This window comes from Myxine glutinosa, chromosome 5, assembly GCF_964187855.1.
Source record: "Myxine glutinosa chromosome 5, kmMyxGlut1.1, whole genome shotgun sequence".
Taxonomy (NCBI): Eukaryota; Metazoa; Chordata; class Myxini; order Myxiniformes; family Myxinidae; genus Myxine; species Myxine glutinosa.
The window spans coordinates 176069193-176082307 of record NC_136265.1 but is presented as its reverse complement, the minus strand read 5'-3'; the positions used below and the strand labels follow the sequence as shown (position 1 = coordinate 176082307).

Sequence of the window (13115 nt, the reverse complement as noted above, 5' to 3'; positions counted from 1 at the left end):
AGGAGAGTTTGGTGAGCAGAGCAGGATGCCAGACCGTATCGAAGGCACGTGATATGTCAAGGGAGACAGCTCTAATTTCCTGTTTGGCATTGAGGACCTCCATCCATTGTTGAGAAAGCAGATTCTGATTTCCTGTTTTGCATTGAGGACCTCCATCCATTGTTGAGACAGCAGAAGCAGCATGTCCAGAGTAGAATGACATGGTCTGAATCCAAATTGATGATCGGAGATCAAGCCATTAGAGAAGAGGAAGGATTTGATATCCGAAGCAATGATGGATTCCATGACTTTGCTGATAATTGGGAGCAGGCTGATTGGTCTGTGGTTTCAAGGATCTGTTTTTGCACCTTTTTTGTGTAAAGTGGTAATGTTTGCTGATTTCCAAGATGCTGGCAGATGACCTTGAGCAAAAGAGGGTGAAAAGAACAGAGAGAGGGTGAGATAGATCGGCAGAGCAGGATTTTAGGACCCGTGGGCTGATGCCGTCTGGTCCAGTTGCAGAATCAGAGTCGAGGTTTGACAAAAACTTCTCCACCTTGTCAGGAGAGAAGGACACAGAGTCCAGGAGCAGTTGGGTTCGACTGGGTAAGGTGGGTACAGAGAGAGATGAGTTTGGGGCACAGGATTTTGAGGCAAACACAGAGTTGAGGCATTCGGCTTTGTAACGTGCGGTGTCAACTCTGTCGCCATTTGAGGTAAGGGAGGGGATGGAGGGGGAACAAACACCAGAAACGGATTTGACCAGACGCCACCAGGATTTGGAGGAAGGAGACAGGTCTGAGAGTTCATTCTTGAGTGTGGAGAGATAGTGCTTCCTGGCACTCCTGAGGGTAAACACACATTTGTACCGAACTTGGTGGAAGGAACTGAGATTGCCTTAAATATATGTATGTGCCTCTTCATAACCATAGTTTTTTGCCTCTTCACAATTCTATTTCGAAGTTCTGCAGACAGTTCCTTGGACTTCATGGTGGAGTTTCTGCTCTGACATCCACTGTCAATTGTGGGATCTTGTATCGAAAGATGTTTCTTTCTAAGTCATGTCCAATCAATTGAATTGGCCACAGATGGACTCCAAAAATGTTGTAGAGATATCTCAAGGATGATCAAAGGATATTGGATGCACTTGTGCTCAATTTGGAATGTCATAGCAAGTGGTTGAATACTTATTGACTCGACATTTCACCTTTTCATTTTTAATTAATTTGTAAAAAATTTCTAAAAATAAAAAAGTCCACTGTGACATTATGTAGTATTATGTGTAGATCTGTGACAAAAAATAATCCTAATTCAATCCATTTTAAATTCAGACTGTTAACACAACAAAATGTGAAAAAGTCAAGGGGTGTGAATACTTCCAGAAGGCACTGTATAACTGACTTTCTACATGGCTGATGTCTCCGAGCAACCACTCAAAATTTTTCAAAATACTGTATTTATTTTTAATAATGTACTGCATTTATATAAATATCTCTTATATTTTTACTATTCATATTGTTATGGCACCGGGTTTCGGGTCTACTAAGAAGGGGGTATCCTCAGTTCCCCTCAGAATTACCCGGCCTGAGGCTACCGGGCAAGAATAACTTTGTGCCGCAGCAGGTTGCTAATCAATCGCGAGCGCCAATCATTTAACCACGTGCTTCAGTATCTGCCATCTAATACCGTTTAATTGAATGTCACGTGGCCTTCTGGCCGGGACACGTGCCCTCGGATATGCACCAATCTTATCTTTAATTAGATTTTGAATTAGGGCAGCTGAACAAAATGCTGGTGCATGCAGGACTAATGAGCCAATTAGTCGGGGAATGATAATCTCCCTAGCTAAACTAAGTGTGAATAGCGCTGGATCAATGGAGGAAAAGACGGGCACAGACATATTGGAAAGGAACCTCAATGGATTTATTGCAGTTATTTACAAGGCACAAGCGGGATTATGCAAAAGGGGGGGGGGGGGGGGGGGGAAGGAAACTTGAGAACTTTAAAGTTCAAGGCGGGAGGGGAAGGTGCATGTAAAGGGAACAATGGGGGAATGCAAATCAAAATGTACAAGTGATTGGAAGCAATGAAGAGTGCAGCGATATTTACAGGCAGGCAAGAAAATGGAAGAGAGCAAAACCTTAACCACGGCCTTACCTACCGGCTATTACACAATACAGGGCACCCATCAGACATTCACGGGAAAGTAAGACAAGATTAGAAAGACAGACAGTGTGAGGATCACGGCCTCTCGCTTACCGGGCGGGAGCAAAAATGCTCCCGCGACCCAATGCTAAATGGAGGGGTAAAGGTTGGAGGAATTTATGTGGTGTCTAATGGTGTGGGTTGGAGATGATATGAGGTGTGATGCATGTAAGCATGTCTAGGTGCAGGAGAGAAAATGTGAAAATGCGTTTATCAGTCGGTGGCATTGCCATTGCTGGTGGTTGCCATTGCCTCTGAGCGGTTTCCTATAACCACAAAAATATTGTATTTTACTAATTACATTTGGTGTCGTTTTGTGATCTTAAAAAGGAAACTTGTCTTGATCTGCCAACTGTAGCTCCGTGTGCTGGCATATCTCTGACTAGTTGTAATCTATTTATAAGTTTGGTGCTATGTGTGGTTGCTCTCAAAGTCCTAATTATTTCACCTGCAACTGTACCATAAAATAGCTTTTTAGGAATGTTGCTGCCTAAGAAACGCATTCATACAATGTGGAATGGAAAAGCATCTCGTTTATCAAATTATTTGGTGTGATATTTATTATAATTGATATCGATTTGTAATTCTAAAAAGGAATCTGAAACATCACACACACGCACACGCACACACACGCGCGCACACACACTTACCTTAAGTTATATAGAAGAATGTACTGTATGTAACCTGATCCATATTTTTATGCATTTTCAGCCTTGTGGCTCATTTCCTTTTATGTCTTACTTTTTATTTTTAATAATAGTTGTTTTGTACAATGGCATGCATCTGTACCACTGACTGTTATTAACCTATGCACGTGAAGTGAAAAGCGGGTTAAGCAATTGGTTCACTTCTGTCCGTCTCCATCCACAAACCCCCTCCCCCACTCCCCATCCCCATGTCATAAAATACAAAATCTCAACTTATTTAAATGAATTCTTCAAATACCCCCTGAAATCACACCTCAACAGCAAGGTGCTTTCGTTTATCAGATACTGCTCTGGCATTGAATAAAAGTTACAATTTATAATAAGATTGTGGATCAAATCTCAATGTACTAATAGACTAGCACTAGACGGATTTCTGAGAAATGTGAATGTTAGGTGCATTTTTGGGTAAAAGTTGGGAAACTCACTTTTTAACATAATTAGGATATGCTGAATTCGATTAACCCGGTTCCCAAGCCGAATTTTGAGTTTTTGACCTTCTAATTAGCATAAACAAAATGGCCACCAAATTGCCATTTTTGGACAATTTCTTTGAACAAGCATTTATATATCATGTACATACATGCAGCTCTTTTACTTTGACTTTACAACTTTTACCCCAAAATGCACCTAGAAGCTTATTACATGGCCTTTTTTCATAAATCCATCTAGTTCTAGTCTATAGTATGGTTGGCGACATATTGAACGAGACATTCAAACTGATATTGAAATTGGACACTATAAAATAGGAAATGGTTTTAATAAGACAATGTTTCATACAACCATTTATTCTAAAATTACATATCCCTGGCCATGAAGCACAAACATTCAGGAATCTCACACATGTTGTTTTGCCAAACTACATCAAATTCATACAAGGGGTATGATCATCACTCTGTTGCTGACAGGCACACATTGATGTGCACCTCAACTCTGAATAGCAACATTTGCAGCGTCGAGTCTTTCATTGCTTCTGGCATGCAAAACAAATCATCTCGAGGCAACTTTCTGGGATTGGACTTAGTGACATCAGAATAGGCTCAAGTCCTGAATCACCACATTTCCATCCCATTTCCACAGGTGCAGGAAGGTCAGGTATGGCACAATGAGCATTTCTCCATACCATGGCTTGATAGTTGATCTGGAGTTGTTGATCTGGAGAAAGCATTCAATAGGGTTCCATGTGAAGTAGTGACATGGGCATTGAGGAAGTTAGGAGTGGAGGAATGGTTGATCAGAGTCGTGATGGCAATGTACAAAAGAGCGCGTACAGCTGTAAGGACGAAGGACGGGAACAGTGGTGAGTTTGAGGTGAAGGTGGGAGTGCATCAGGGGTCGGTACTAAGTCCACTACTATTTGTAGCTGTGATGGAGGTGCTGGCTCAGAACGTAAAGGAGGGTCTACCGTGGGAGTTGTTGTATGCAGATGATCTGGTGTTGATTGCAGAAAGTATGGATGGACTGAAGGAGAAGATGAACAAGTGGAAGGAATGTATGGAGACAAAAGGTCTGAAGGTGAATATCGGAAAAACGAAGGTGATGGCAAGTGGTAAAGCATGTGGTGAGGTGGAAAGAACTGGGAAGTGGCCATGTGCTGTGTGCAGGAAGGGTGTCAGAGTGAATTCCATTCAATGTACAATGTGCGCTGAGTGGGTTCATCAAAAATGTAGTGGTTTGAGAGGGTCATTAACCAGTGTGGCAGCTACATTCAAGTGTAAGGTGTGCACAGAGGGAGCTGCAGATGGAGGAAATGTTGAGTTGGATCTTGGAGATGGCGTGAAGCTGGAAGGTGTGAAAACATTTTGTTACCTTGGAGACATGCTGAATGGAGAAGGTGGATCAGACTCGGCAACGGGTGCTCGAGTGAGGTGTGCATGGAAGAAGTTTCGGGAACTGAGTGGCGTGCTGACGAGGAGGGGAGTGTCATTGAAGCTGAAGGGAAAGGTGTATGTTGCATGTGTGAGAAGTGTTATGATTTATGGGAGTGAGACATGGGTAATGAACGTAGAGCAGCAACGAAGGCTGGAAAGGGTGGAAATGCGAATGGTTCGGTGGATGTGTGGAGTATCGTTGAGAGAGAGGAAGACAAATGATGAATTGCGAAAGATGATGGGAATAGAGCCTGTGATGGATGCTGTGAAGAGAAACAGGTTGAGATGGTTTGGTCATGTGTTGAGGAAGGATGAAAGTGACTGGTTGAAAAGAGTGATGGGAATGAATGTAGAAGGAAGTAGAGGACGGGGAAGACCGAGAAAGACTTGGCTAAAGATGGTCGAAGAAGAAATGCGGGCAAGGGGGTTAACAAGGGGAGATGCAGAAAATAGGGCAAAATGGAGAACATTGTCATGGGGACCGCAAGGCTATCCCCCGCTCTTGCAGGGAAAATGACCTTAAAATGCATGTTGTTGTTGTTGTTGTTGTTGTTGTTGTTGTTGTTGTATGGCTTGATAGTATACTCACATCAAATGGAAATGAAGAGCATCACTTGTCGGTGACATTGCTTCTGCTTTACCATTCTTGGAGAACAATATATGTCGTGCTGAATCAACAGAGGTTGTTCTGTGGACATTATATTTTCTGCAGATGAACACTTCTGCAGATTTGATTGTCTCCTCTGTGAGTTCACCAATGCCCAAGTTCTTCAGCAGTTTATTCAGAACTCAAAAAAAAAAAACTTAAAATTCGGCTTGGGAACCGGGTTAATCGAATTCAGCATATCCTAATTATGTTAAAAAGTGAGGTTCCCAACTTTTACCCAAAAATGCACCGAGAAGCTTATACATGGCCTTTTTCCATAAATCCGTCTAGTCTATAAGGCATTTTAGTTAATAATGCATTAACCTTTCAGAACAAAATGCAGTTTTGAAAGCAACCACTATGGTGAATCGAGGCACCTGATTGGGATCCCACTTGGAAATTTGTTTTTTGTTTGTTTTTTGTTTTGTTTTTTAATGCAAGACTCAGTTTTTCTAACATTTCACCAGCCTAACCTTTTTGTTGATCTTGGTTTCCTCTCCTAGAAACAGACAGCAAAGTGATCAATTGACTTGGCTTGCCCAACTTTGTTTTGTTTTGTCTTGTGTCTTTGTCCCTCTCTTCATCATGAGTTCTCATGTCTCATGACCCTAAATCATGGCAAGACGTTACCAAACCACTTTAGATCTTATTTTGTGAATTTATTTGAGGCAAAATATACTACTTCATGCTTTAAATAATATTATTTAATGCCTTATTCTTTGTGTTGGTTTATACATGGATTTGACAAGTTAATTTCCTTGTGGACAGAACAATAAAGAATCCTTGGCTCATGCCACAAGTGTTCCAGGGCAGGCCTTCACCATTGAGTTTGACGAGCGTGTCCCAGGAAAAGTGACGATGAGAGATCACGTACCAGCTGGTAGTGGCACAGGCCGTGTCCTTCGTAAAGAGCATTCTGGCGCCGGGTCTCAGTCAGCTCAGAGCAGGGTTGCCGAGTGGTTGTCCCAAAGTAAATCTGCATCCACGTGCACGCGGAAGCTGAGCAGAAGGTCCGGGGTTGTGGGCAGCTGTCACGGCGAGACTTCGCAGCACGGTCAGGCAGCAAAGAGTAAGTGTTTCTATTTTTAAATCGCAATTTTATCTCTTTTGCTTGGCGTTTACTATATTAACCACTCGCTTGCACTTGAGCCTCACAACGGTGATCTACCTTAAAGCATGTTGTCTTGATCTACTTCATTTATAGAGGCTGAGATTATAGAACGTTTGGTTGGTGTTATATTTGCAGTATTGATGTGTATACTTTGTACTTTTTTGTACTTTGCAAGCATAACTTGATGACAAAACTATCACTAACTCTGAAATGCATAGCCTGAGGTTTATAAACCTGACCACTTAATGTATATCACAGTATAATGGCCCTTTTTTAAAATGTAAAAACATTAAAATACACGGCCTGCAGTTTAATCCAGATTTTCTTTTCAAATGTTGCATTTCATGTAGTAAGGGCTACATTATACAAATAATCCATTGGTTTAGATTTCATTATCTCGATGATAACTATTGTTTATTTGGGTGCTTGTTCACAAAGGCAGCAAACACGATGATGGAACTCAGAGTGATCGTGAAGAGGAAGTTGGTGGAAAGACAAACACTGGGAGGGGTGGTTCACTACGGCACACACTTGCCAAGTACCGGCTCGAGCAGCAGGCCCGCCAGAGGCCACGTGATGCAGAACCTGATGCCTGTGCCGAGGCCTTCACCATAGAATTCTTTGTGGACAATGAGACTCCTCGTAAACGGCGCTCAAACTCGTTTTCTCCGGGCACCGACCCTGATGCCTCTCCCGGTGAATCCTTACAGTCGTTATGGACAAAGCTCGGACAGCAGCACGATAAAGCTGACACTGCAATTTTGCAGGTTAGACCTGCAATGAGGCCTGCTGCTGATTCCATGGTGACCACACGTGTCATTGCCTATTCCACGGCTGACTGCGGTCCAGGCACTGGCTCGGTGACCAAAATTGACTCGGTGTGTGCCGATCATCGTACGCCACCTGATGGGGACGTTGGACAAAGTTTGAGGGATGCAGGGAGCGACAGTGGAACATACACAATTGAGGACAACGACTGTCGGATGGCCCCCATCATTGCACAAGGATCTACAATTGATAAGGTAAGCTAATCTATACAACAACAACAACAACATGCATTTTAAGGCCATGTTCCCTGCTAGAGCGGGGGTTAGCCTTGCGGTCCCCATGACAATCTTCTCCATTTTGCCCTATTTTCTGCATCTCTCCTTGTTAACCCCCTTGCCCGCATTTCTTCTTCCACCATCTTTAGCCAAGTCTTTCTCGGTCTTCCCCGTCCTCTACTTCCTTCTATATTAACTTCCATCACTCTTCTCAACCAGTCACTTTCATCCTTCCTCAATACATGACCAAACCATCTCAACCTGTTCCTCTTCACAGCATCAATCACAGGCAATATTCCCATCATCTTTCGCAATTCATCATTTGTCTTCCTCTCTCTCAACGATACTCCGCACATCCATCGAACCATTCGCATTTCCACCCTTTCCAGCCTTCGTTGCTGCTCTACGTTCATTACCCATGTCTCGCTCCCATAAATCATAACACTTCTCACACATGCAGCATACACCTTTCCCTTCAGCTTCAGCGACACTCTCCTCCTCATCAGCATGCCACTCAGTTCCCGAAACTTCTTCCATGCACATCTCACTCGAGCAACCGTTGCCGAGTCTGATCCACCTTCTCCATCAGCATGTCTCCGAGGTAGCAAAATGTTTTCACACCTTCCAGCTTCACGCCGTCTCCAAGATCCAACTCAACATTTCCTCCATCTGCAGCTCCCTCTGTGCACACCTTACATTTGAATGTAGCTGCCACACTGGTTAATGACCCTCTCAGACCACTACATTTTTGATGAACCCACTCAGCACACATTGTACATTGAATGGAGTTCACTCCGACACCCTTCCTGCACACAGCACACGGCCACTTCCCAGTTCTTTCCACCTCACCACATGCTTTACCACTTGCCATCACCTTTGTCTTTCCGATATTCACCTTCAGACCTTTTGTCTCCATACATTCCTTCCACTTGTTCATCTTTTCCTTCAGTCCATCCATACTTTCCGCAATCAACACCAGATCTTATAAGCTAATGTATATGATCTTAAAATAATCGTACTACTTCAGGCCTACTATGGGATCTCATTGGGCCTGTGTAATTGTCCTCATTATTGAAATAAAAAATACATGTTTTCCACAATTCTGAAAACGTACTCATTCAGTCTCCAAAGACATATCTGAAAAAGTGCCAAGTTACAACTTGATATTAATTTATCAGTGTAGGATACAACCAGGATGAATTAGACCTCCCATTTTGTAAACTTTCTAAGGTGGGGTGCACTTACCTGATCATATTCGATACAGTAAATGCCAATTATGGTGAACCTGGCTCTTTGTTTTAAACATTCATTGAAGAAACAAAAAAAAGAAAAACTAGATGGTATTCATAGATACTTACCCTGCACAGTCAACATGGTGCGAGCCAACTCTTCGGTTTTTCAAGTTTTTTTTTTTTCTTCTTTCATCCAATATGGCTGCCAGGCCACGTGAGTGATGACGTCATAAATTTATGTTTTCTAATATAATTGTTGCATAGATCGTGCTCAATAAATTTCAAACTAATCAGACTAATCGTTGTCCCTGTCGAATTATGACATCATAATTATGGCACCAATGAGTCATCATTAACATATCTTATTCCCCAAGGGGAGTACTTGACCATGAGCCACATTTCAATTTTTTCCATGGAGCGGTTTTGGAGATATAGAGGTGCAGCGTTTTTCAGTTTTTCCAAGATGGCGCCTGTACCAGTGTACCACATTACTGATGACGTCATGATCATCATTAAAATATTCGACAGGAGGAGGCGCTCCCATGGTGAAAATTTTGTGTCCATCAGACCAACAGTTGCTGAGAAAAAAAAAATCATAATGATTGGATAAGTGTTGTACTTGTCGAATTATGACGTCATAACGAAGACACCGATGACATCATCATTAACATATCTTACTCCCCATGGGGAGTAGTTGACAATGAGCCAGATCTCAAATTTTTTCCATGGAGTGGTTTCAGAGATATAGAGGTGCGATGTTTTTCCAAGAGCGCGCCTGTACCATGTGACTTATGATGTCATAATTATCATTCAAATAATCTACAGGAGGAGGCGCTCCGATGGTGAAACAATTTGTCAATCGGACCAAGAATTGCAGAGAAAAAAAATTCATACTGATCGAATCAAGCTTGTCAAATACTTGTCGAATTATGACGTCATAATTAAGATACCGATAACATCATCATTAACATATCTTATTCCTCAAGGGGAGTAATCCGAGTCACCAGTCTGCGTAACAGATGTCTTACAGCACCGGAAATTAGAGCCCAGCTTGTCGAATACTTGTCGAATTATGACGTCATAAATAAGATACCGATAACATCATCATTAACATATCTTATTCCTCAAGGGGAGTAATCCGAGTCACCAGTCTGCGCAACAGACGTCTTACAGCACCGGAAATTAGAGCCCAGCTACAGCATTGCTACTGTTTCAAGGCCTTCCTTTCTCAAAGTTACAATTGCCTGTCTTTTTTCTGGCGTTAGCTGTGCTTTGGCACCCATGTTCATGCAATCTGAATCTGAAATAGGTATTTTTCAGACATATTAATTTTTTGAGACACTTTGGACCACTTAAGACCATTTGGACACTTTTTACCCCTTTTGCTCTTTTGCCATTCGACCCATTTAGACCCCATGAAATACTTCAAACCATTTTTATGACCCTTAAAAAGAAAAACTAGATGGTATTCTAGACCCCTCAGAAAATTTAAAACAAATTCCCCCCAAAACCGGTTTTGACAACCTTTTTCACGCACTATTCGCCTCGCATCACAATTTGCAATGACAAATCGAAACTGATATCTCATAAAGCAAAAGTGATGTTGAAACGTGAAACTGAAACTACTGAGCTATGGATCATGGAATGGGAAACCAGAATGAAAATGCTGTGGGAAATTGCTGAAAGCAAAGCTATGGTGAGTATAGAGAGGGGGGAGGTTGGGAGTTGAAGAAATGATGTTAAGAGTGGAGATTGTTGGTTGGTATGGAAAGCACTTTGGTGATCTTTCATCAGGCGGTAGGCCCAAAACATGGCTCAACCCATTTCCCAGCTGAGCTTTCATAATATCACTCCAGAGGTACAACAAGCACAGATTGGAAATATTAGCTGGAAGAATGGAATGAAGTTGTCGAGGTTACCAACTACACCCATTGCGATATCTGCTCACTGAATATTTACAATTAATTCCCGTTTATACTAATACACACTTCAATTTTTTTTTGCTCATTTCAGGTGAGACATCTACGAACCCCTGTCATTGACGGGTACCTTTCTTCGTAGTTTATAAGTTCCAGATCGATGCTGTAATGTTTGTCTTTGAGAATACCATCTTAAACAAGGAAATGAGGTCATTTTAGCCATTAACGTGTTGCACTTCCGAGTCAATTTTTGCTATGGCAGTAAACAACAATATTCTTGGTTTCTAAATAACCACATCTTGATGGGGTGACACAGCATTTGTTTATGTATATGTACAGTAGTGGCCAAAAATATTGGCACCCTTGCACTTTTTTCAAATAACTCACAATTTTCTTGAAAAATGAGTTGAAATTGACAAAAGTATTTGGTCTCCACAATTCTTTATTTCACTGTTAATATTACAGAACCTTTGTTTTTCATTCAGAACTTAATATATCCTTTTAAATCAGAAAATAAAACGAAATGGAATTGACAAAATTATTGACACTCTAGACTTAATATTTGGTAACACTGCCTTTGGACAAAATAACTGCAGTCAAGCACTTCCTATAGCCATGAATGAGTTTCCTACAGCTCTCTGCTGGCAGTTTGGCCCACTCTTCATGTGCAAACTGCTCCAGTTCTCCCAGATTTGAAGGGTACCTTCTCCCAACTGCTGTTTTCAGATCTCCCCACATGTGTTCAATGGGATTTAGATCTGGACTCATTGCTGGTCACTTCAGAACAGTCCAGCGTTTTGTCTTGAACCATTCCTGGGTGCTTTTTGAAGTGTGTTTGGGGTCATTGTCCTGCTGCATCCCCCATGACTTTCAACAGAGACCCAGCTTTCTGACACTGGGTTCAACATTGCGCTCTAAAATGCCTTGGTAATCTGATTTCATGATACCATGCACACATTCAAGGCACCCAGTGCCAGAGCCAGCACAGCAACTCTAAAACATCACTGAACCTCCTCCATGTTTGACTGTAGGGAAGGTGTTCCTTTCTTTGAATGCTTCATTTAGTTTTCTGTAAATATAGAGATGATGTGCTTTACCAGGAAGCTCTAATTTGGTCTCATCTGTCCACAGCACATTCTCCCAGAAGGATTTTGGTTTTGGCAAACTCCAGTTGGGCTTTGTTATGTCTCTCAGCAGTGGGCTCCTACCACAGAACCCCCTTTCATTGAGTTGGTGACTGATGGTGCGAGTTGAAACTGTCGTACCTTGTGTCTGAAGGTCAGCTTGAATCTGTTTGGCAGTTGATTGTGGTGCTTTCTCCACCATTCAAACAAATCCTTCGCTGCAGTCATCGATCAAGTTTTCTCCTGCGGCCACATCCAGCGAAGTTGGCTACAGTGCCATGGGCCTTAAACTTCCTGATAACATTGCGTACGGTGGACACAGGAACATCAAGGTCTCTGGAGATGGACTTGTAGCCTTGAGATTGTCCATGCTTTGCTACAATATTGTGTCCGACCTCCTCAGACAATTCTCTGGTTTTCTTTCTTTTCTCCATGCTCATTGTGGTACACACAGTGATACAAAACAGCAGAATGACTCCTTTTATGCACTCAAACTGGGTGAATGAGTGATTTTTATATTGCAGGCACCTGCAACTCACCATAGGTGAGTTCAATTCCAAAGTAAAGGAGAATCACCTGCTTGGAATCTAACAACTTCAAAAAGATGCCAATAATATTGTCCGGGCCATTTTAGGATTTACGTGTGGAATAAGCTAAGATTTAATAATTTTTTTGTTTTGTTCTACTGCGAACCAAAGAAATACATCTGTGAATACCAAAATATTTTTTCATTTCAACAATTTTCTGGAAGAAATGGTGCATTATTTGAAAAAAGTGCAAGGGTGCCAATAGTTTTGGCCACGACTCTATGTACAGTCGTGTACATAGAGTCGTGCAAACAAACAAACACCGGTCTGTGAACTATAGTCAGGATTTTCTATCTTTCTATCATTAGAGTGGGCAGCCAGTCATCTGTGGATTTCAGCTGTTCTTTTGGTTCTCTTTCAACAGGAACTTAATGTGCTTTTTCCACAACACTCATCACCTGGTTTTACCCAAATTGCTTTCCCCCGCATTAATGTTACTTGCTGCATAACTTTCTTTGGGGTGGACAATATTGTAAAAAAAAAAAAAAAATCAGTATTGAACTATTATTTTACCTATGGACTCTTTAATGTACAATGTAAACCTTGAACTGTCTTCGTATACGCTTTTCCTGATATCTTCCCATATCGGGTAAAATATATAATTAAGGTTAGGAGTTTTGTCTGAGCATTAGCAAAGCTCTGATGCTTTGCTAGATATTGAGTGTGAATCTGAAATATGTACTGATAAACGACA

The 13115-nt window shown here is 41.7% G+C and overlaps 1 protein-coding gene across 4 annotated transcripts in view; it reads left to right on the top strand.

The window, feature by feature from the left end:
- Positions 1-13115, top strand: part of LOC137428325 (centrosomal protein of 170 kDa) — a 118924-nt gene that overhangs the window by 57904 nt on the left and 47905 nt on the right. For all 4 annotated transcript variants that reach the window (XM_078779109.1, XM_078779108.1, XM_078779110.1 and 1 more), the window contains exons 9-10: positions 6174-6474; positions 6955-7538. In XM_078779109.1, coding sequence (XP_078635235.1) covers positions 6174-6474; positions 6955-7538 — 885 coding nt within the window. The remainder of the gene's footprint in view (positions 1-6173; positions 6475-6954; positions 7539-13115) is intronic.